The sequence below is a fragment of the Pongo abelii genome, chromosome 15 (genome assembly GCF_028885655.2).
Source record: "Pongo abelii isolate AG06213 chromosome 15, NHGRI_mPonAbe1-v2.0_pri, whole genome shotgun sequence".
Classification (NCBI taxonomy): domain Eukaryota; kingdom Metazoa; phylum Chordata; class Mammalia; order Primates; family Hominidae; genus Pongo; species Pongo abelii.
In genome coordinates this window covers 100833058-100853951 of record NC_072000.2, presented here as the reverse complement: position 1 = coordinate 100853951, position 20894 = coordinate 100833058, and the positions used below count along the sequence as shown (strand labels likewise).

The following is a 20894-nucleotide window of genomic DNA, read 5'->3' as shown; positions in this document are numbered from 1 at the left end:
TTGCTTGAACCTGGGAGACAGAGGTTGCAGTGAGTTGAGATCACACCACTGCACTCCAGCCTGGGCGATAGAGCGAGACTCCATCTCAAAAACAAACGAACAAACAACCTCAAATGAATGTGAACATAATTGAATTTTTTAAAATAGCATTAGTGCCAGGTAGTGGAGATAACGATGAGTGTGGCTCAGGATCTGCCCTCAAGAGCTCCCAGTGTGAAAAGAGAGACAGAACTGTACAAAGATATTTATCATGTGGAGTGTCTGCAGCTCAGCAAAGGGGATTCTGTGCTGTAGTCTGAATGTCTGTGTCCCACAGAATTCACATGTTGAGATCTTCACCCTTAAGCTGATGGTAGTAGGAGCTGGGGCCTTTAGGAAAGTGGGTCTTGAGGGTAGAGCCCTCAAGAATGAGATTAGTGTCTCATAAAAGGACCCCAGAGAGTGCCTTTGCCCCTCCACCATGTGAGGACGAAGGGAGAAGGTGACACCTATGAAGCCAAAAAGCGGGCCCTTGTCAGGCACTGAATCTGCCTTTTTTTTTTCCCCACAATTTTTTTGTTTGTTTGTTTTTGAGACAGGGTCTTGCTCTGTTACCCAGGCTGGAGTGCAGTGGCACGATCTCAGCTCACTGTAACCTCTGCCTCCCAGGTTCAAGCAATTCTCCTGCCTCAGACTCCTGAGTAGCTGGGATTACAGGCATGCATCACCACGCCTGGCTAATTTTTGTATTTTTAGTAGAGAAGGGGTTTCACCATGATGGCCAGGCTGGTCTTGAACCCCTGACCTCAAGGGATCCACCTGCCTGGGCCTCCCAAAGTGCTGGGATTACAGGTGTGAGTTACCACGCCCAGCCATGCCTTTTTTTTTTTTTTTTTTTTTTTAGAGATAGGGTCTTGTTCTATTGCCCAGGCTGCAGTGCAGTGGTGCAATTATAGCCCACTGCAGCCTTGAATTCCTGGGTTCAAGCAATCCTCGCACCTTAGCCTCTCAAGTACATGGAACTATAGATGTGCACCACCAAGCCTGGCTAATTTTTAAAATTTTTTGTAGAGAAGGGGTCTAACTATGCCCAATGCTGGTCTTGGACTCCTAGCCTGAGGTGACTCTTCCACCTGAACTTCTTAAAGTGCTGGAATCACAGGTGTGAGCCACCGTGTCTGGCTGAATCTGCCTTGATCTTGCACTTCCCAGCCTCTGGAACTGTGAACAATAAATGTCTATTGTTTATAAGCTACTCAGTTTATGGTATTTTGTTGTAGCAGTTCAAACAGACTAAAACAACCTGGGATGAAGAGAGACACCTGTCCCATGCAGGAGGTGGGAATGAGGCAGGGAGAGTGCACAGGAAGATAGATGAACTGAATTTTTTTCTTTTTTTTTTTTTGACAGGGTCTCACTCTGTCACCCAGGCTAGTGGGCAGTGGCACAATCTTGGCTCACTGCAACCTCTGCCTCCTGGGCTCAAGTGATCCTCCCACCTCAGCCTCCTGAGTATCTGGGACTACAGGCACACTACCATGCCCAGCTAATTTCTATATCTTTTTTTGGTAGAGATGGGCTTTCACCATGTTACCCAGGCTTGAGCTGAATCTTAAAAATGAATAGGGAGTAGCCAGGAGAAGGGCAGGAGAAGGCTGCACTAGCTGGACCACTTGGTAGCTGCTTTAGCCAGAGCAGCCTGGACTGGAAGAGGAAGCTGTCCCAGATCTAGACTCCTGAAGCTGGGCACAATGGCTCACACCTCTAATCCTAGCACTTTCAGAGGCCGAGTTGACAGGATCACTTGAGCCCAGGAGTTTGAGGTTTCAGTGAGCTAAGATCACACCACTGCATTCCAGCCTGGGTGACAGAGCAAGACCCTGTCTCTAAAAAATTAAAAACAAACAAACAAACTTAGCCAGGCACTGTGGCTTACTCCTGTAATCCCAGCACTTTGGGAGGCAGAGGCAGGAGGATCACTTGAGCTCAGGAGTTTCAGACCAGCCTGGTGACATGGTGAGACCTCATCTTGACAAAAAAAGAAAAAGAATGAAAATTGGCCAGGTATGGTGGTGCACGCCTGTGTTCCCAGCTACTTGGGAAACTGAGGCAGGAGGATCTCTTGAGCCCAGGATGTCAAGGGTGCAGTGAGCTATGATCACACCATGGCACTCCAGCCTGGGCAAAAGAGCGAGACTCTGCATCAAAAAAATAAATAAATAAACAAATAAAAAATATTAAAAATAGAGCTCCTGCAATTGGCCAGTAGGTTGGTGAACCTGATCATATCAATACTTTGGGGCAAGTTCCTATTGGCGGATTTTCGTATTCTGGTCATCTGCGTGTGTGCCTGGGGTGCAATGATCGCCGTCTTCTTAACCTGAGCCTTACAGTGGTCTTTTTTATTTCCCTCTGTGCATATAAAAGAAAAAGGCTATTCTGGTAGTAACCTTAAAGCATATACTGCAAATGCACATAGTGAGTTTGGGTTTCACGGATATTCTTCTTATGAGTCCCAGTTTGGTTAGCACAACTGATTGGGGGCAAAACTTCTTCTTTTTTTTTTTTTTTTGAGACGGAGTCTTGCTCAGCCGCCCAGGCTGGAGTGCAGTGGCACAATCTTGGCTCACTGCAACCACTGTCTCCCGGGTTGAAGCAATTCTCCTGTCTCAGCCTCCCGAGTAGCTGGGATTACAGGCATCTGCCGTGATGCCCGGCTAATTTTTGTATTTTAGTAGAGATGGGGTTTCATCATGTTGGCCAGGCTGGTCTTGAGCTCCTGACCTCAGGTGATCCACCCGCGTCGGACTCCCAAAGTGCTAGGATTACAGGGATGAGCCACCGCGCCCAGCCAGCAAAACTATTTAAGATATGTCATCAAAGTATGGGATGAAACCACTGTACCTTGACTATGTCTTCCAGGGTATGAACAGACTCATCCACAGCAACCAGGTAGTGAGGCTTTGGCGTGTGATCTATGACGTTTTGTATCACTCTGCAGACCCACAGGTAAAATAATCATCAGAGGGAAAAGGCGAAAGAGATGCAGTAAACTAGAATTCACTGACCACCACCCCCATGGCTGGGTGTGGGGTTTGGTGCTTTGATAAGTTATCTCCATTTTCAATAAGGTCAGGGTTGGGATGGTTATCTGCATTCTCCACATGAGGAAGATGCTAAAGAGTTCAGTGACATTTCTCAGGCTGAAGAGCTATTGCGAAAGTGGAAGAGCCAGCTCTTGAGGTCAGATCCATCTGGTTCTGGACCTGTCTTCTTTCTAGCATACTGCCCTGTCTCCCAACAAGGGGACCTGCCCCCAGCAGGACCCGTTTATGAAGCCCTCCCCACCTAGTGGCTCGTGTGAGCCTCACAACAGTGCTTTAGGGAGGCATTTTACAAAGTAAGACACAGATTTAGACAAGCTGTGGCTCTTTTAAGGAAGTCACATAGCAACAGTGCCTGAGCCTGCTTTCCTATTCCAAGTTGCCAAGGTTTCCGAGCGCTTGCTTCTGTGCTGAGGGCGGCACAGGTGTGATCCCACTGAATTCTCACAGCCCTAGCATGTAGGTACTGCTCCTATCCCCGTAAGTAACTTTCCCAAATTCACACAGCTACTGAGAGGCAGAGCAGGGATTGGAACAAAAATTAAACAATTCCAGAGAGAAACAATAGTGAATAGATGTTTATCACAATGGCTTGTCAATTCTACCTCCATCTTAGCTTCCTTTCAATAAAATGAAAATAAATCGGATGCATGCTTCCAAATGTGCAGTTCACATTTATTTTGTATTCATTTCTTTTTTTCTATATTTATTTATTTATTTATTCATTCATTTATTTATTTATTTTGAGTCTCGCTCTGTCGCCCAGGCTGGCAGGCAGTGGTGTAATCACGGTTCACTGCAGCCTCAACCTCCCAGGCTCAAGTGATCCTCTCGCCTCCACCTCCCGGGTAGCTGGGACTGCAGGCACGAGCCACCAAACCCGACTAATTTTTGTATTTTTTGTAGAGACAGAGTTTCACTATGTTGTCCAGCCTGGTCCCGAACTCCTCGGCTCAGGCGAACCTCCCACCTTGGCCTCCCACAGTGTTGGGATTACAGGCATGAGCCACTGCACCTAGCCTATTTTGTATCCATTTCTCAGAACATTTCACCTTTTTGCTTTTTCCTCTGTTAAATATTTGACAATCTTCAAAGAAACCTCTGGGGAAAAAATGCTACTTAAAAGGGTCTGTCAAAAGACAAAATTATAACAAATCTAGTTAAAGATTTCAACTGACTTTGTGATTCTAGAATCAGGCAACATTTCATTCCATAAAATAGAACAAGTGTGTCAGTGAAATGAGCAGAGGCGGGTAGTTTGATAGGCAGAAAGGGCTGCAGAAAGCAGAAACAAAGAACAAAAAGCACATTGGTCATTTCAAAGTTAGTTTCCTTGTAAGACAGGGACAAGGAGAACAACAGAAAGATAACTAATGGGGCCGGGCACGGTGGCTCATGCCTGTAATCCCAGCACTTTGGGAGGCTGAGGCAGGTGGATCACCTGAGATCAGGAGTTCGAGACCAGCCTGACCAACATGGTGAAACCCTGTCTCTATTAAAAATACAAAAAATAGCCAGGGGTGGTGGCCGGCGCCTGTAATCCCAGCTACTTGAGAGGCTGAGGCAGGAGAATCGCTTGAACCCAGGAGGCAGAGGTTGCAGTGAGCCAAGGTTGTGCCACTGCACTCCAGCCTGGGTGACAGAGCGAGACTCCATCTCAAAAGAAAAAAAAAAGGAAAGATAACTGATAGGTTAGTACCAGGTTACTTGAACCCAGGAGGCGGAGGTTGCAGTGAGCCAAGGTTGTGCCACTGCACTCCAGCCTGGGTGACAGAGCGAGACTCCATCTCAAAAGAAAAAAAAAAAAGGAAAGATAACTGATAGGTTAGTACCAGGTTACTTTAGGCTACTTTTTGTCGTAAGGATTAAAACACAGAGAGCTTTATTATCATGCCTATTGAAGACCGAAACTGGCTTGTTTGGGAAGTTAGCTGTTGTTGCTCTCTTTGGCTTTCTCGAAAGGTCAGGTAACAGCTTAGTTTCAGTTTGGTGACTGGAACTTTAACATGGGTGACTCCATTTTGATTTTCAGTCTGGTCTGTTGGGGCCCAGTGCAAGAACTTAGTCCAAAACAATGGCCTCCTATAACTTGTTTTTAACAGGCCCCAAGTCCTTCTGTAATGGCAATAATTTCACCCTCTAATTTATGTTTGGAAGTAATATGTTAAGGATTAATGCCAAGTAAGTTATATTAATAATGTAAAAGACTCTTCTATATCTTTGAAACCCAGTAATGTCATAATGTAAAATCTGCAGAAAAAAATGGGTATGTTTCGGCCCCTCCATCCCCAGGGATGGAGCAGATCCAGGGTTTTGTAGTGCCTGAAGCTTAGCCCATTTACAGCAAGCTTGTCAAACCGGGGCCTGTGGGCTGCGTGAGGCCCAGGATGGCTTTGAATGTGGCCCAACACACTTGGTAAACTTTCTTAAAACATTATGAGTTTTTGGGCTGGGCGCAGTAGCTCACGCCTGTAATCTCAGCACTTTGGGAGGCCGAGGCGGGTGGATCATGAGGTCAGGAGATCGAGACCATCCTGGCTAACACGGTGAAACCCCATCTCTATTAAAAATACAAAAAATTAGCTGGGCCTGGTGGCGGGTGCCTGTAGTCCCAGCTACTCGGGAGGCTGAGACAGGAGAACGGCATGAACCCAGGAGGTGGAGCTTGTAGTGAGCTGAGATTGCGCCACTGCACTCCAGCCTGGGCAACAGAGCGAGACTCCATCTCAAAAAAAAAAAAAAATTATGAGGTTTTTTTTGTTATTTTTTTTAAAGCTCATCAGCTATCGTTAGTGTTAGTGTATTTTACGTGTGGCCCAAGACAAATCTTCTTCCAATGTGGCCCAGGGAAGCCAAAAGATTGGATATCCCTGACTCATAGGATCCTTCTTTAAGAAAAATAATAAAAATTAGGTTCAGGGTCTTGGAAAGGGATCTGCTCAGGGGTGTGGCCCTGAAGTTTAAACTTCCTTCATTTCCCAGTAAATCTAGAAATTTATCTGAGATTGTGACTAATTTACTAGTGGCCAGTGGATGAGAGAAAGAGTGGGAATCTGCAAACCAGAACCTCAGGGAAGTGCAGAAATTGCTCCTTTCTGGGGATGTGCCACAGAGTGACAGAATGAAGTCCCCGGAAGCTGGAGCTGATGAACCTCAAACACGGGGAACCAACTCATTGACCTCACGTTTAAGTCAGGGTCTTCAAAGGAGGAGAAGGGTTTCTGGACCTATCTGAATACAGGGTTTAGATGCTCTGTGAGTATAAAAGACATGTCAACTTTACCTACAACTGTCGAAGAAGGAAAAAGCTTCAGGTTTACAGTTTTCCATCTGAATTCTAGAATTTAAGTTGACGGGTTAGACATATTAATCTCACCTGGGACAAAGAAATAAGAAACTATGTCCTCAGAATGTACATACCAAGTTCTTTCTTTTCCAAAATTGGAGGGCATTGCTATTCTGCCAATAGTTTCTAAGAGATGAACCTGAACTTGTCACCAGAAATGTAGAACTTTTGAACAGTGGGCACTATTTCATTAGATGCAAAATGGAGAAGACGGTACCTTCTGCATAGGGTTGTTATGAAGAATGAACACAATAATGCATGTAAGGGTCTTAGCACTGGGCAAATGCTCAAAAATATTAGGTTACAAACAAACACATTAACCAATTCTATGAAGGTCACGTCTCTGGGAGAATCCTTACCCTGCTAGATCAAGAATGTGGATTGTTGGAATTACATTTGTTCCATCGCCAAAAACTGGTAATGCAGGAATCTCGCCCAACCAAGCCATCTGAAAGAAAGAAAAGCAAAATCATGTCCCCCAGTTATAGGTGGATGGCTATTACAGCTCACACATAAGTCTACAGTCAGAGGCATCCAAAAGGCCTAGCTATCTGCTTAGGTAATTTCCTATAGGGGGTGTTTTATAGATCAGCCCTGATGAGATTTAGGATCAAATTCTGCCAAGAGAAATAATGCGTAGCCTTGGGACTGAAATACTTTTCAAGAAATCTACAACCTCCCAGTTGTATTTAGTAGCTATATGCATGCCATTTACATAGAGAAGAAATGTTTTCACATGCATGATGTCTTAATTCTCACAAAAAGACAAATTAAAATTTAAAATTACCCCCACCAGTAGGGATGAGGTGAGGGGAAATAATTACCATCAGTACAGGGGTGAAATGCTTAGTGGATAAAGTAGCGTGCAGGAGGTTACAATTGTGAGAGCTTGGGCTGGAACCCCAATCCTCAGGGTCCAAATCCTCATCTTTTCTTCTCATTAAGTATTTCAGTAACCAAACAGACATGCTGAGTACTGTTTAAGTGTCACATATTCGATTATTTTGAATTGTTGTTAAGAGTGAAAGAGGTAGGGATGGGGGTCACAGTAGACCACTGGGTCTTATAAGATATTTTGGACTTTGAGAAAGTATTGAAGGGTTCTAAGCAGTGATGTGACACCAGCAGGCTTGCTTTTGTTGCCTTGTGGAGAAGTGGTGGGAAAGAGAGTCCGATAGAGAGAGAGAGGTGATGGCAGGTGTGCAGGTGAAATAGGGTAGCTTAGCTTGGAGGTGGGAAGTGCAGGGAGTGGGGATGGAGAGAAGGGAGATATTGAGGAGGCTGACTGTAGTAACTGGGAATTTTGTGATGGGTAATGTGAAAGGAAAATAAATCTTGGGACCCCCAAATCACTAAGCCAAAGGGAAAAGTCAAGCTAGGAACTACATAAAGCAAACCTGTCTCCCATTCAAAGATTTTATTTTGTTTCCTTTTTTTTTTTTTTTTGAGACGGAGTCTTGCTGGGTCACCCAGGCTGGAGTGCAGTGGCACGATCTCGGCTCACTGCAACCTCTGCCTCCCAGGTTTAAGTGGTTCTCCTGCCTCAGCCTCCCGAATAGCTGGGATCACAAGCATGTGCCATCACACCTGGCTAATTTTTGTATTTTTAATAGAGATGGGGTTTCACCATGTTGGCCAGGCTGGTCTCAAACTCCTAACCTCACGTGATCCACCCGCCTCAGCCTCCCAATATGCTGGGATTACTGGCGTGAGCCACCATGCCTGGCCTCATACCTTCCTCACAATTTGCCCACTAGGAAATGATCTGTAGGCCCCAAGAGCTTTACCCGAGAACAGTTCTGTTGAATTTCACCCGGACAATGTAAATTGACAGCTTATCTTCACAGGTACAGGACAAGGACAGAACTCAAAGTCATCCCTAGGCTCACCTGACATAAATGCCTATCTGATTGCTTCCTCGGCCCTGTGTTTATTTTGTCTTACGTAAAAATGCAGATTCGCTGAGCTAGATAAATGCATAAGTGACTATTCCTCTACCCTTCCCTCATGTCGAAGAGCTGATCAAAGACTCAAAAGAATGAGAATGAGCCCGCTTGCCTCTTATCTACCCACACCTTTTATTTACTTTTTGTAGACACAGGGTTTCACCATGTTGCCCAGGCTGGTCTCAAACTGCTGGGTTCAAACCATCCACTCACACTGGCCTCTCAAAGTGCTTTACTGGGATTATAGGCATCAGCCACCACGCCTGGCTTACCCACATCCTTAAAAAATTTCTTCCTCTTTCTCTAATATCTATCCTTTTCCCTTTAAATATTGAAAGACTCAAAGTCATCTTTGGAGAAAGGCACAGGCCTGTCTCCTGGGCGTGCATCTTTAACCTTGGCACAATAAACTTCTAAATTGATTGAGACCTGTCTCAGAAACTTTTTGGTTTGCAGTAAGGAGGGAGGAGTTGGATTCTGATCATGTAGCTTGTTGGAGGGTTACCCCATTTTCTGAGATGGGGCCTTGGAGGAGGAGCAGGTTTGGGGATGACTGTAGGTATAGTTTGGATTTGGGAAAGACATCCAAATTGAGGTGTTGAGTAGGCAGCTAGACCTACAGAGCTAGAACTTAGGAGAGAGAGCCTCGCTGGAGACTGAAGTTTGAGTCATTGGTATCAGTCATAGGAATAAACAGACCAAGGGAGAGAGAGCAGAGGGCGAAGAAAAAAGGTCTAGGGCCAAGGCCTGAGAATGTCAAGATTCAGTGGGCAGGTAGGTGAGAAGTAGCCGAGAATGGACAATGAGTAAGAGCTTCCTTGAGCTTCTCCTCTGCAACTGTCATATCTCTTGTATTAAAAAAATCAGTTCGAGGCCAGGCGCGGTGGCTCACGCCTGTAATCCCAGCACTTTGGAGGCTGAGGTGGGCAGATCACGAAGTCAGGAGTTCAAGACCAGCCTGGCCAATATGGTGAAACCCTGTCTCTACTAAAAATACAAAAATTAGCCGGGCATGGTGGCACACACCTGTAATCCCAGCTACTCGGGAGGCTGAGGCAGGAGAATTGCTTGAACCCAGGAGGTGGAGATTGCAGTGAGTTGAGATTGCTCCACTGCACTCCAGCCTGGGTGAAAGAGTAAGACTCCCTCTTTAGATAAATAAATAAATAATAAATAAATCAAATAAAAATTAAAAATCAGTTCAACCAACCTCTCTTGACTACACTTTATCCTTTAACTCCGCCTTCTTTCTTTGCACCTCTCTTCTTTTACAGGAAAATTCCTTGAAATATTTCTCCGTTCTCATTGTCTTCAATTCCCCTCCAGCTGTTCCCTCTTGAACCTACATCTATTAGACTTTTGTCCTACCCAGTGCCAAAAAATTCAGTGGTCAATTTGTAGGTTTCATCTTAGTTGATTATCTGCAGTATCTGACATAATTTGTCATTCTTTCTTTTTAAAAACTTTTTTTTTTTTTTTGAGATGGAGTCTCGCTCTGTCGCCCAGGCTGGAGTGCAGTGGCACGATTTCGGCTCACTGCAAGCTCCGCCTCCTGGGTTCACACCATTCTCCTGCCTCAGCCTCCCAAGTAGCTGGGACTACAGGCTCCCACCACCATGCCCGGCTAATTTTTTGTATTTTTAGTAGAGACAGGGTTTCTCCGTGTTAGGCAGGATAGTCTTGATCTCATGACCTCATGATCTGCCCGCTTTGGCCTCCCAAAGTGCTGGGATTACAGGCGTGAGCCGGCCAAAAACATTTTTTTAAATAATTATTTACTCCTCTCTTATTTCCTCTCCTGCTTCCTGCCCACCCTTCTCAACCTCCTTTCCTAATTCCCTCCCATTTCCCTATAACCTCCAATATTGGAGGAACCGGTTCCAAGACTCAGTCCTCAGGCCCCTATCTCTTCTTCTCCATATTCATTCACTAGTTGATGTCATCCAGCCCCAAGGATTTAAGTACCCACTGTACACTGACAGCTCCCATGATTATATCTCCAGACCTGACCTCCCCCATGATCACCAAACTCTTTATGTCCAATAGCCTTCCCAGTATCTATACTTGGATATTAATTATCTCAAACTTCTTGAACTTTTCATTGCATTGTACCCCAACCAGCTCCATTCCCTGTCTTCCCCATCTCAATAAATGGCAGTGCCATACTTCTAGTTGCTTAGACCAAAATCCTTAAAGTTATCCTTTACTTCGTTTCTGTCATCCTTACATCCAAGCTTTGAACAAATCCCATTGACTCTCTCTTCAAAATACATCTGAAATCTGAAGAGTTTCCAGTATCCCCACCATGCCCACCCAGGTCTTAGGCACTACCCTCCTCACTTGCTTCCTTGCTTCCTGCTCCTGCCCGTGCCCCAAATAGTACATCCTCAGCACAGCAGAAGAAGAAAGCTGTCCTTTTATATCACATGGATTATGTTGCTTCTGTGCTCAAACAGTCTAATGGTTGCCCAACTTACTCAGAAAGAAAGCCAGAGCTTCACGAGGGGCTACCAGGCTGGGCTTGGTCTGACTCTCTCATTACCGCTTTGACCTCATTACCACTGTTCTCCCATACTTCAGCTAGATTGATCTAGATTGGTCTTCAAATGTAGCCAGCACATTTCTGCCTCACTTCTTTGCAGTTACAATTCCCACTGCCTGGGATGTCTTTCTCCAGAAAGCTGATTAGCCAGCTCCTTCATTGCCTTTCCCTTCCTACTCAAATGTCACATCATTGGAAAGACCTTCCTCAACCTTCCTATATAAGATATAACACCCCCAACCCCCGCAACCTTACTCCCCAGCACTCTCTGCCTTTCTCTGCTTTGTTGTTTTCCATACCCTGTTTCAACATCTGAAATACTCAATATTTACTGGCTTGCTTATTATCTATCTCTTTCTCCACCCCGCCAGAATGTAAGCTTCGCAAGAGGAGGAACTTTATTATTTTACTGTATCCCAAGTACCTACAACAGTTTCTAGCACCTGATGGGCACTAGATCAATATTTGTTTCATGAATGAAAGGAGATACATCTTTCTCGTTATTATTTTGAGAGTGGTGAATACAAGTTAATAATGGGAAAGAAACGTAGGTCTTTGTGGTCACATCCATACTTTCCTTCGTTTTCTGCTATTCTACTGCACTAACCACATCCAAAGCAATCAAAAACACCTTCAAATTGTGTATCTGTATCGTAAGACACTTTTAAACATTCCACGTCATCACTGAAAAGCCATACCTTAAAAAATGTGTGTAATATGCCTCCTTCCGCTCCATACTGGAGTCCAGCAGCAACTACGTAAGTTGCAAATTTTCTGGCCTTTTACATAAAATACAGAAAAAAAAAAGCTGGATGTAATATTATTAATCATATTGAACCAGATTATTTTAGTAGTTAAAATGAGCACTTTCAGAACTTCTGTCAACTCTTGCAGGTTACTGAGGTATTGTTTGGGATACAAATCCTATCTCTTAAAGGGAGAAACAACACCCCTGCACTATTCAGGAATACCTCTGACTACTATTAAAATTTAACAAGGACTCCTAATTAAATTAAAGCCAGATTTTTTGTGAAAACTTAGTACCTGTAAACTCTATGCTGGGCACTGAGGAGGAAAAGAAGAAAGAAAAACAGGTCTTTCCATGAGGATCTTTAATGATCTAGTACATGAAACCAAGAAGCTGGTAATGGGCCTTAACACAAGGATGGAAATTCACATGGATTATCCACTTCACCCTGGATGAGCAGTTTAGGCACTGTAAGAACTGGCCTCAATATTTCTTTATTTTTAACTTTTAATATTTGTGGGTACATAGAAATTATATAGATTTATGGGGGTGCATGAGATGTTTTGATACAGGCATGCAATGTGAAATAAGCACATCATGGAGAACGGGGTATCCATCCCTTCAAGCATTTATCCATTGAATTACAAACACTCCAATTATACTCTTTAAGTTATTTAAAAACCTACAGTTCAGTTATTACTGACTATAGTCATCCTGCTGTGCTATCAAATAGTAGGTCTTATTCATTCTTTCCAACATTTTTTGTACTCATTCACTATCCCTCCCTCCCGGCACCCCCTACTACCCTTCTCAGCCTCTACTCTCTGCCTCAATATTTAAACAGATAAGCTCAAAATACCATCTTTATTATTGATATGAGTTCTACCGGAGGCCATGCCTTAGATGAGCCATGATGATGAGCTTCCTAACCCTGAATCCAGAATAAGATGAACTTTTCCAACCAGTCCCAGGCAACACTGGACAACGAGGGACTTCTCCACATGGCAGCCTGCTGCTGTAAGTCTCAGGGCATGAGGAAGGTGAAATGCACAGTAGCCACCATCTGCGGAGTCCCAGAGAGAAGGGAAGGAGGAGGGGCCAAGCTCACATGGCCAGGCCCTCCCCAAACCCACCAATCAGAAAACTCGCTTGAGCTTCTTCAGGCGAACAGGGATGGTACAAGAAGACAGGAGTTTTTTGTTTGTTTGTTTGTTTGTTTTGAGACAGAGTTTCACTTGTTGCCCAGGCTGGAGTGCAGTGGCATAATCTAGGCTCACTGCAACCTTGGCCTCCTGGGTTCAAGTGATTCTCCTGCCTCAGCCTCCCAAGTAACTGGGATTACAGGTGAGAACCACCATGCCCAGGTAATTTTTGTACTTTTAATAGAGACAGGGTTTCCCCATGTTGGCCAGGCTGGTCTTGAACTCCTGACCTCAAGTGATCCACCTGCCTCGGCCTCCTAAAGTGCTGGGATTACAGGCGTAAGCCACTGCGCCCAGCCTACAGGAGTTTTTAGGAAGAATGTTACTCAGGCTCTTGTGGGAAGGTAGTGATCTCACCTCACAAATATTAGGCCTGAAAAGGAGGACATAACCGCAAATACAACAGAGATTTTAAAAATTATAAGAGAGACTTACAGACAACTTTCTGCCAACTGATTTGAAAATTAGCCTAAAGCTCATTTCTTGCCCCCAAATGCCTGCTAACTGCCTTCCCACAGTCCAAGACAGTTTTACAACCAAAGTCTACCAAACAGTCAAAAGATAAGCCCAGAGGCAGGGCAAGATGGCGGGATGGAAATCTCCCCTGCAAGGACAACAATAACTATCTACACAGAAAAAACAGCTTCATAACAACCAAAAATCAGGTGAGCCCTCACAGTACCTATTTTAACTTCATATCGCTGAAAGAGGCACTGAAGAACCAGAAAAAACAGTTTGGAATCGCCAAAGCCACCCACCCCCCCAGCAGGAGAGCATCTCTGGGCACTGCAGGAGGGAGAACACAGCATTTGAGAGGCATTGAACTCAGCACTGTCCTGTTAGAGCAGAAAGAAAAACCAGACCAAACTCAGCTGATGACAGCCCAGCCCACGGAAGGAGCATTTAAACCAGCCCAAGTCAGAGGGGGCTCTCAGGTATCAGCGGTCAGAATTTCAGTGCCTCCAAACCTCACCACCGAGGGCTACAGCACTCTGTCTCCAAGCAAACTTGAAAGACAATCCAGGCCATAAGGACTGCAACTCTAGGTGAGTTCCAGTGCTGAACGAGGCCCAGAGACAGTGGACTGGGGAGGGCATGCAACATACTGAGACACCAGCTCGGGCAGCCAAGGAAGAACTGGCACCACCTCTCCTCTAACTCCAAGCTGCACAGCTCGCGGCTCCAAAGAGACCCCTTCCTTCTGCTTGAGGAGCAGAGAGAGAAGAGTAGGGGGAACTTTGTCTTGCATCTAGAACACCAGCTCAGTCACAGCAGGAAAGGGCACCAGTGAGTAGGGAGACCCTAATTCTAGGCCCTAGCTCCCAGATGACATTTCTAGACACACCCTGGGCCAGAAAGGGAACCTGCTGCCTTGAAGGAAAGGACCTAGTCTCGGCAGCATTCATCACCTGCTAACTTGAGAGCCCTTGGGCCCTGAATAACCAGCAGTGATACCCAGGTACTATGTCGAGGGCCTTGGATGAGCCTTGCTGGCTTCAGGTGAGATTCAGCACATTCCCAGCTGTGGTGACTATGGGGCAAAACTCCTTCTGCTTGAGAAAAGCAGAGGGAACAGTAAAGGGGACTTTGTCTTGCACCTTAGGTGCCAGCATGGCCAAAGTTAGGTAGAGCACCAAGCAGGCTCTTGGGGTCCCTGCCATGACTTGACTCTTGAATGGCACTTCTGGACCTGCCCTGGGCCAGAGGGGAGCCTACTTTCCTGAAGGGTGAATCCCAGGCCAGGCAGAAGTCAAGACCAGCTGACTTAAGAGACCTTGGACCCGAAGGGAACATCAGCGCTAGTCTGTCAGTACTCCTTGTGGCCTGGGGTGGCTACTGGGTGAGGCTCCTCTGTCCTTGGAAAGAAGGGGGAAGACTGGGAAGGACTATGTCTTGTGGTTTGCGTGCTAGCTCAGCCGCAATACAATAGAACACCAGGTAGACTTCTAAGGTTTATCACTCTAGTCCCTGACTCCCAGACGGCACTTCTGGACCCACCTGGGGCCTGGGGGACCTTGCCATCCTGAAGGGAAGGACACAGGCCTGGCTGGTTATGCCGCCTGCTGATTGTGGAGCCCCAGAGCCCTGAGTGAACACAGGCAGTAACCAGGGAGTGGTTACAGCAGGCCTTGGGCAAGACCCAGTGCTGTGCTGGCTTCAGGTCTGACCCAGCACAGTCATAATGGTGGTGGCTACAGGGGTGCTTGTGTCACTCCACCCCCAGCTTTAGGTGGCTTAGAACAGAGAGCGAGAGAGAGACAGACAGACAGAGAGACCCTGTATATTTGGAAAGATGTAAGGGAAGAGAACAAGTGTCTGCCTGGTAATCCAGAGAATTCTTCCAGATTTAGTCTAAGACTATCAAGGTGATACCTCTATGAGTCTGCAGGAACTGCAGCATTACTGGGCTTGGGGTGCCCCCTAAAGCAGATACAACATAGATCATAACACCCAAGTCCTTTCAAATATCTGGAATGCCTTCCCAAGAGGGACAGGTACAAACAAGCCCAGACAGTGAAGACAACAATAAATACCTAACTCTACAATGCCCAGACACCGAAGAACATCACTAGCATTAACACCACCCAGGAAAGCATGACCTCACCAAATGAACTAAATAAAGCACCAGGGATCAATCCTGGCAAAACAGAGCTATGTGATCTTTCAGACAGAGAATTCAAAATAGCTGTATTGAGGAAACTCAAAGAAAATCAAGAAAACACAGAGAAGGAATTCAGAATTCCATCAGATGAATTTAACAAAGAGATTGAAATAATTTTAAAAAATCAAGCAGAAATTCCGGAGCTGAAAAATGCAATTGCCATACTGAAGAATGAATCAGAGTCCTTTAATAACAAAATTGATCAAAGAAGGAGTGAGCTTGAAAACCCCCTATTAAAAAATATAGTCAGAGGAAAAAACCAGAGCACCTCTTCTTCTCCAAAGGATCGCAGCTCCTCTCCAGCAACAGAACAAAGCTGGACAGAGAATGACTTTGACGAGTTGACAGAAGTAGGCTTCAGAACGTCGGTAATAACAAACTTCTCTGAGCTAAAGGAGGATGTTCGAACACATCGCAAGGAAGCTAAAAACCTTGAAAAAAGATTAGATGAATGACTAACTAGAATACACAGTGTAGAGAAGACCTTAGATGACCTGAAGGAGCTGAAAACCATGGCACGAGAACTACATGACGTATGCACAAGCTTCAGTAGCTGATTTGATCAAGTGGAAGAAAGGGTATCAGTGATTGAAGGTCAAATTAATGAAATGAAGTGAGAAGAGAAGTTCAGAGAAAAAAGAGTAAAAAGAAACAAACAAAGCCTCCAAGAAATATTGGACTGTGTGAAAAGACCAAATCTACGTTTGACTGGTGTACCTGAAAGTGATGGGGAGAATGGAACCAAACTGGAAAACACTCTTCAGGATATTATCCAGGAGAACTTCCCCAACCTAGCAAGGCAGGCCAACATTCAAATTCAGGAAATACAGAGAACACCACAAAGATACTCCTTGAGAAGAGCAATCCCAAGACACATAATTGTCAAATTCACCAAGGTTGAAATGAAGGAAAAAATGTTAAGGGCAGCCAGAGAGAAAGGTCGAATTACCCACAAAGGGAAGCCCATCAGACTAACAGCAGAACTCTCGGCAGAAACTCTACAAGACAGAAGAGAGTGGGGGCCAATACTGAACATCATTCTGTTGCCCAGGCTGGAGTGTAGTGGTGCAATCTCAGCTCACTGCAAGTTCCGCCTCCCAGGTCCACGCCATTCTCCTGCCTCAGCCTCCCGAGTAGCTGGGACTACAGGTGCCCACCACCACGCCCGGCTATTTTTTTTTTTTTTTTTTTGTATTTTTAGTAGAGATGGGGTTTCACCGTGTTAGCCAGGATGGTCTCGATTTCCTGACCTCGTGATCCACCTGCCTTGGCCTCCCAAAGTGCTGGGGTTACAGGCATGAGCCACTGCACCCAGCCTCAACATTCTTAAAGAAAAGAATTTTCAACCCAGAATTTCATATCCAGCCAAACTAAGCTTCATAAGTGAAGGAGAAATAAAATACTTTATAGACAAGCAAATGCTGAGAGACTTTGTCACCACCAGGCCTGCCTTACAAGAGTTCCTGAAGGAAGCACTAAACATGGAAAGGAACAACCGCTACCAGCCACTGCAAAAACATGCCAAATTGTAAAGACCATTGATGCTAGGAAGAAACTGCATGAACTAATGGGCAAAATGACCAGCTAACATCATAATGACAGGATCAGATTCACACATAACAATATTAACCTTAAATGTAAACGGTCTAAATGCCCCAATTAAAAGACACAGACTGGCAAATTGGATAAAGAGTCAAGACCCATCAGTGTGCTGTATTCAGGAAACCCATCTCATGTGCAGAGACACACATAGGCTCAAAATAAAGGGATGGAGGAAGATCTACCAAGCAAATGGAAAGCCAAAAAAAAAAAAAAAAAAAAAGCAGTGGTTGCAATCCTGGGGAGAGAGGGGATGCCCTCTCTCATCACTCCTATTCAACATAGTGTAGGAAGTTCTGGCCAGGGCAATCAGGCAAGAGAAAGAAATAAAAGGTATTCAATTAGGAAAAGAGGAAGTCAAATTGTCCTGATAAAACAGACTTTAAACCAACAAAGATCAAAAGAGACAAAGAAGGCCATTACATAATTGTAAAGGGATCAATTCAACAAGAAGAGCTAACTATCCTAAATATATATGCACCCAATACAGGAGCACCCAGATTCATAAAGCAAGTCCTTAGAGACTACAAAGAGACTTAGACTCCCACACAATAATAATGGGAGACTTTAACACCCCACTATCAATATTAGATGGATCAATGAGACAGAAGGTTAACAAGGATATCCAGGATTTGAACTCAGCTCTGCACCAAGCAGACATACTAGACATCTACAGAATTCTCCACACCAAATCAACAGAATATACATTCTTCTTAGCACCACATTGCACTTATTCCAAAATTGACCACATAGTTGGAAGTAAAGTACTCCTCAGCAAATGGTAAAGAACAAAAATCACAACAAACTGTCTCTCAGACCACGGTGCAATCAAATGAGAACACAGGATTAAGAAACTCACTCAAAACTGCACAACATGGCAACTGAACAACCTGCTCCTGAATGACTACTGGGTAAATAACGAAATGAAGGCATAAATAAAGATGTTCTTTGAAACCAATGAGAACAAAGACACAACGTACCAGAATCTCTGGGACACATTTAAAGCAGTGTGTAGAGGGAAATTTATAGCACTAAATGCCCACAAGAGAAAGCAGAAAAGATCTAAAATCGACACCCTAACATCACAATTAAAAGAACTACAGAAGCAAGAGCAAACAAATTCAAAAGCCAGCAGGAGACAAGAAACAACTAAGATTAGAGCAGAACTGAAGGAGATAGAGACACGAAAAAACCCTTGAAAAAATCAATGAATCTAGGAGCTGGCTTTTTGAAAAGATCAACAAAACAGATAGACCGCTAGCAAGACTAATAAAGAAGAAAAGAGAGAAGAATCAAACAGATGCAATAAAAAATGACAAAGGGGATATTGCCACCGATCCCACAAAAATACAAACTACTATCAGAGAATAAACACCTCTACACAAGTAAACTAGAAAATCTAGAAGAAATGGATAAATTCCTGGACACATACACCCTCCCAAGACTAAACCAGGGAGACGTTGAATCCCTGAACAGAGCAATAACAGGCTCTGAAATTGAGGCAATAATTAATAGCCTACCAACCAAAAAAAGTCCAGGACCAGACGGATTCACAGCTGAATTCTACCAGAGGTACAAATAGGAGCTGGTACCATTCCTTCTGAAACGAATCCAATCAATAAAAAAAGAGGAAATCCTCCCTAACTCATTTTATGAGGCCAGCATCATCCTGATAACAAAGCCTGGCAGAGACACAATAAAAAAAAAAGAGAATTTTTGACCAATATCCCTGATGAACATCGATGTGAAAATAAAATACTGGCAAACCAAATCCAGCAGCACATCAAAAAGCTTATCCACCATCATCAAGTGGGCTTCATCCCTGGGATGCAAGGCTGGTTCAACATACACAAATCAATAAATGTAATCCATCATATAAACAGAACCAAAGACAAAAACCACATGATTATCTCAAGAGATGCAGAAAAGGCCTTTGACAAAATTCAACAACCCTTCATGCTAAAAACTCTCAATAAACTAGGTATTGATGGAACATATCTCAAAATAATAAGAGCTATTTATGACAAACCCACAGCCAATATCATACTGAATGGGCAAAAACTGGAAGCATTCCCTTTGAAAACTGGCACAAGACAGGGATGCCCTCTCTCACCACTCCTATTCAACATAGTGTTGGAAGTTCTGACCAGGGCAATCAGGCAAGAGAAAGAAAGAAAGGGTATTCAATTAGGAAAAGAGGAAGTCAAATTGTTCCTGTTTGCAGATGACATGATTGTATATTTAGAAAACCCCATTGTCTCAGCCCAAAATCTCCTTAAGCTGATAAGCAACTTTAGCAAAGTCTCAGGATACAAAATCAATGTGCAAAAATCACAAGCATTCCTATACACCAATAACAGACAAACAGAGAGCCAAATCATGAGTGAATTCCCATTCAGAATTGCTTCAAAGAGAATACAATACCTAGGAATCCAGCTTACAAGGGATGTGAAGGACCTCTTCAAGGAGAACTACAAACCACTGCTCAACGAAATAAAAGAGGACACAAACAAATGGAAGAACATTCCATGCTCATGGACAGGAAGAATCAATATCGTGAAAATGGCCATACTGCCCAAGGTAATTTATAGATTCAGTGCCATCCGCATCAAGCTACCAATGACTTTCCTCACAGAAATGGAAAAAAATACTTTAAAGTTCATATGGAACCAAAAAAGAGCTCGCATTGCCAAGACAATCCTAAGCAAAAAGAACAAAGCTGGAGGCATCATGCTACCTGACTTCAAACTATACTACAAGGCTACAGTAACCAAAACAGCATGGTACTGGTACCAAAACAGATACATAGACCAATGGAACAGAACAGAGGCCTCAGAAATAACACCACACATCTACAACCATCTGATCTTTGACAAACCTGACAAAAACAAGAAATGGGGAAAGGATTCCCTATTTAATAAACGATGCTGGGAAAACTGGCTAGCCATATGTAGAAAGACGAAACTGGATCCCTTCCTTACACCTTATACAAAAATTAATTCAAAATGAATTAAAGACTTAAATGTTAGACCTAAAATCACAAAAACCCCAGAAGAAAACCTAGGCAATACCATTCAGGACATAGGCATGGGCAAGGATTTCATGACTAAAACACCAAAAGCAATGGCAACAAAAGCCAAAATAGACAAATGGGATCTAATTAAAGAGCTTCTGCACAGCAAAATAAACTGCCATTAGAGTGAACAGGCAACCTATGGAATGGGAGAAAATTTTTGCAATCTACCCATCTGACAAAGGGCTAATATCCAGAATCTACAAAGAACTTAAACAAATTTACAAGAAAAAATCAAACAACCCCATCAAAAAGTGGGCAAAGGATATGAACAGACACTTTACAAAAGAAGACATTTATGCAGCCAACAGACACATGAAAAAATGCTCATCATCACTGGTCATCAGAGAAATGCAAATCAAAACCACAATGAGATACTATCTCACACCAGTTAGGATGGCAATCATTAAAGAGTCAGGAAACAACAGGTGCTGGAGAGGATGTGGAGAAATAAGAACGCTTTTACACGGTTGGTGGGACTGTAAACTAGTTCAACCATTGTGGAAGACAGTGTGGCGATTCCTCAAGGATCTAGAACTAGAAATAGCATTTGACCCAGCCATTCCATTACTGGATATATACCCAAAGGATTATAAATCATGCTGCTATAAAGACACATGCACACATATGTTTATTGCGGCACTATTCACAATAGCAAAGACTTGGAACCAACTCAAATGTCCATCAATGATA

General features: G+C 44.0%; 1 protein-coding gene across 7 annotated transcripts in view; it reads right to left on the bottom strand.

Annotated features, from left to right (window-relative positions):
- The window catches only part of AK7 (adenylate kinase 7), a 97829-nt gene that overhangs the window by 39861 nt on the left and 37074 nt on the right, over window positions 1–20894 (bottom strand). For 5 of the 7 annotated variants that reach the window (XM_054530491.2, XM_024231865.3, XM_024231863.3 and 2 more), the window contains exons 6-8: window positions 11616–11696; window positions 6789–6877; window positions 2884–2974 (exon numbers count right to left, since the gene is read on the bottom strand). In XM_054530491.2, the coding sequence (XP_054386466.2) occupies window positions 2884–2974; window positions 6789–6877; window positions 11616–11696 (261 nt within the window). The remainder of the gene's footprint in view (window positions 1–2883; window positions 2975–6788; window positions 6878–11615; window positions 11697–20894) is intronic. The other 2 variants (XM_054530492.2, XM_054530490.2) reach the window with 1 other exon arrangement.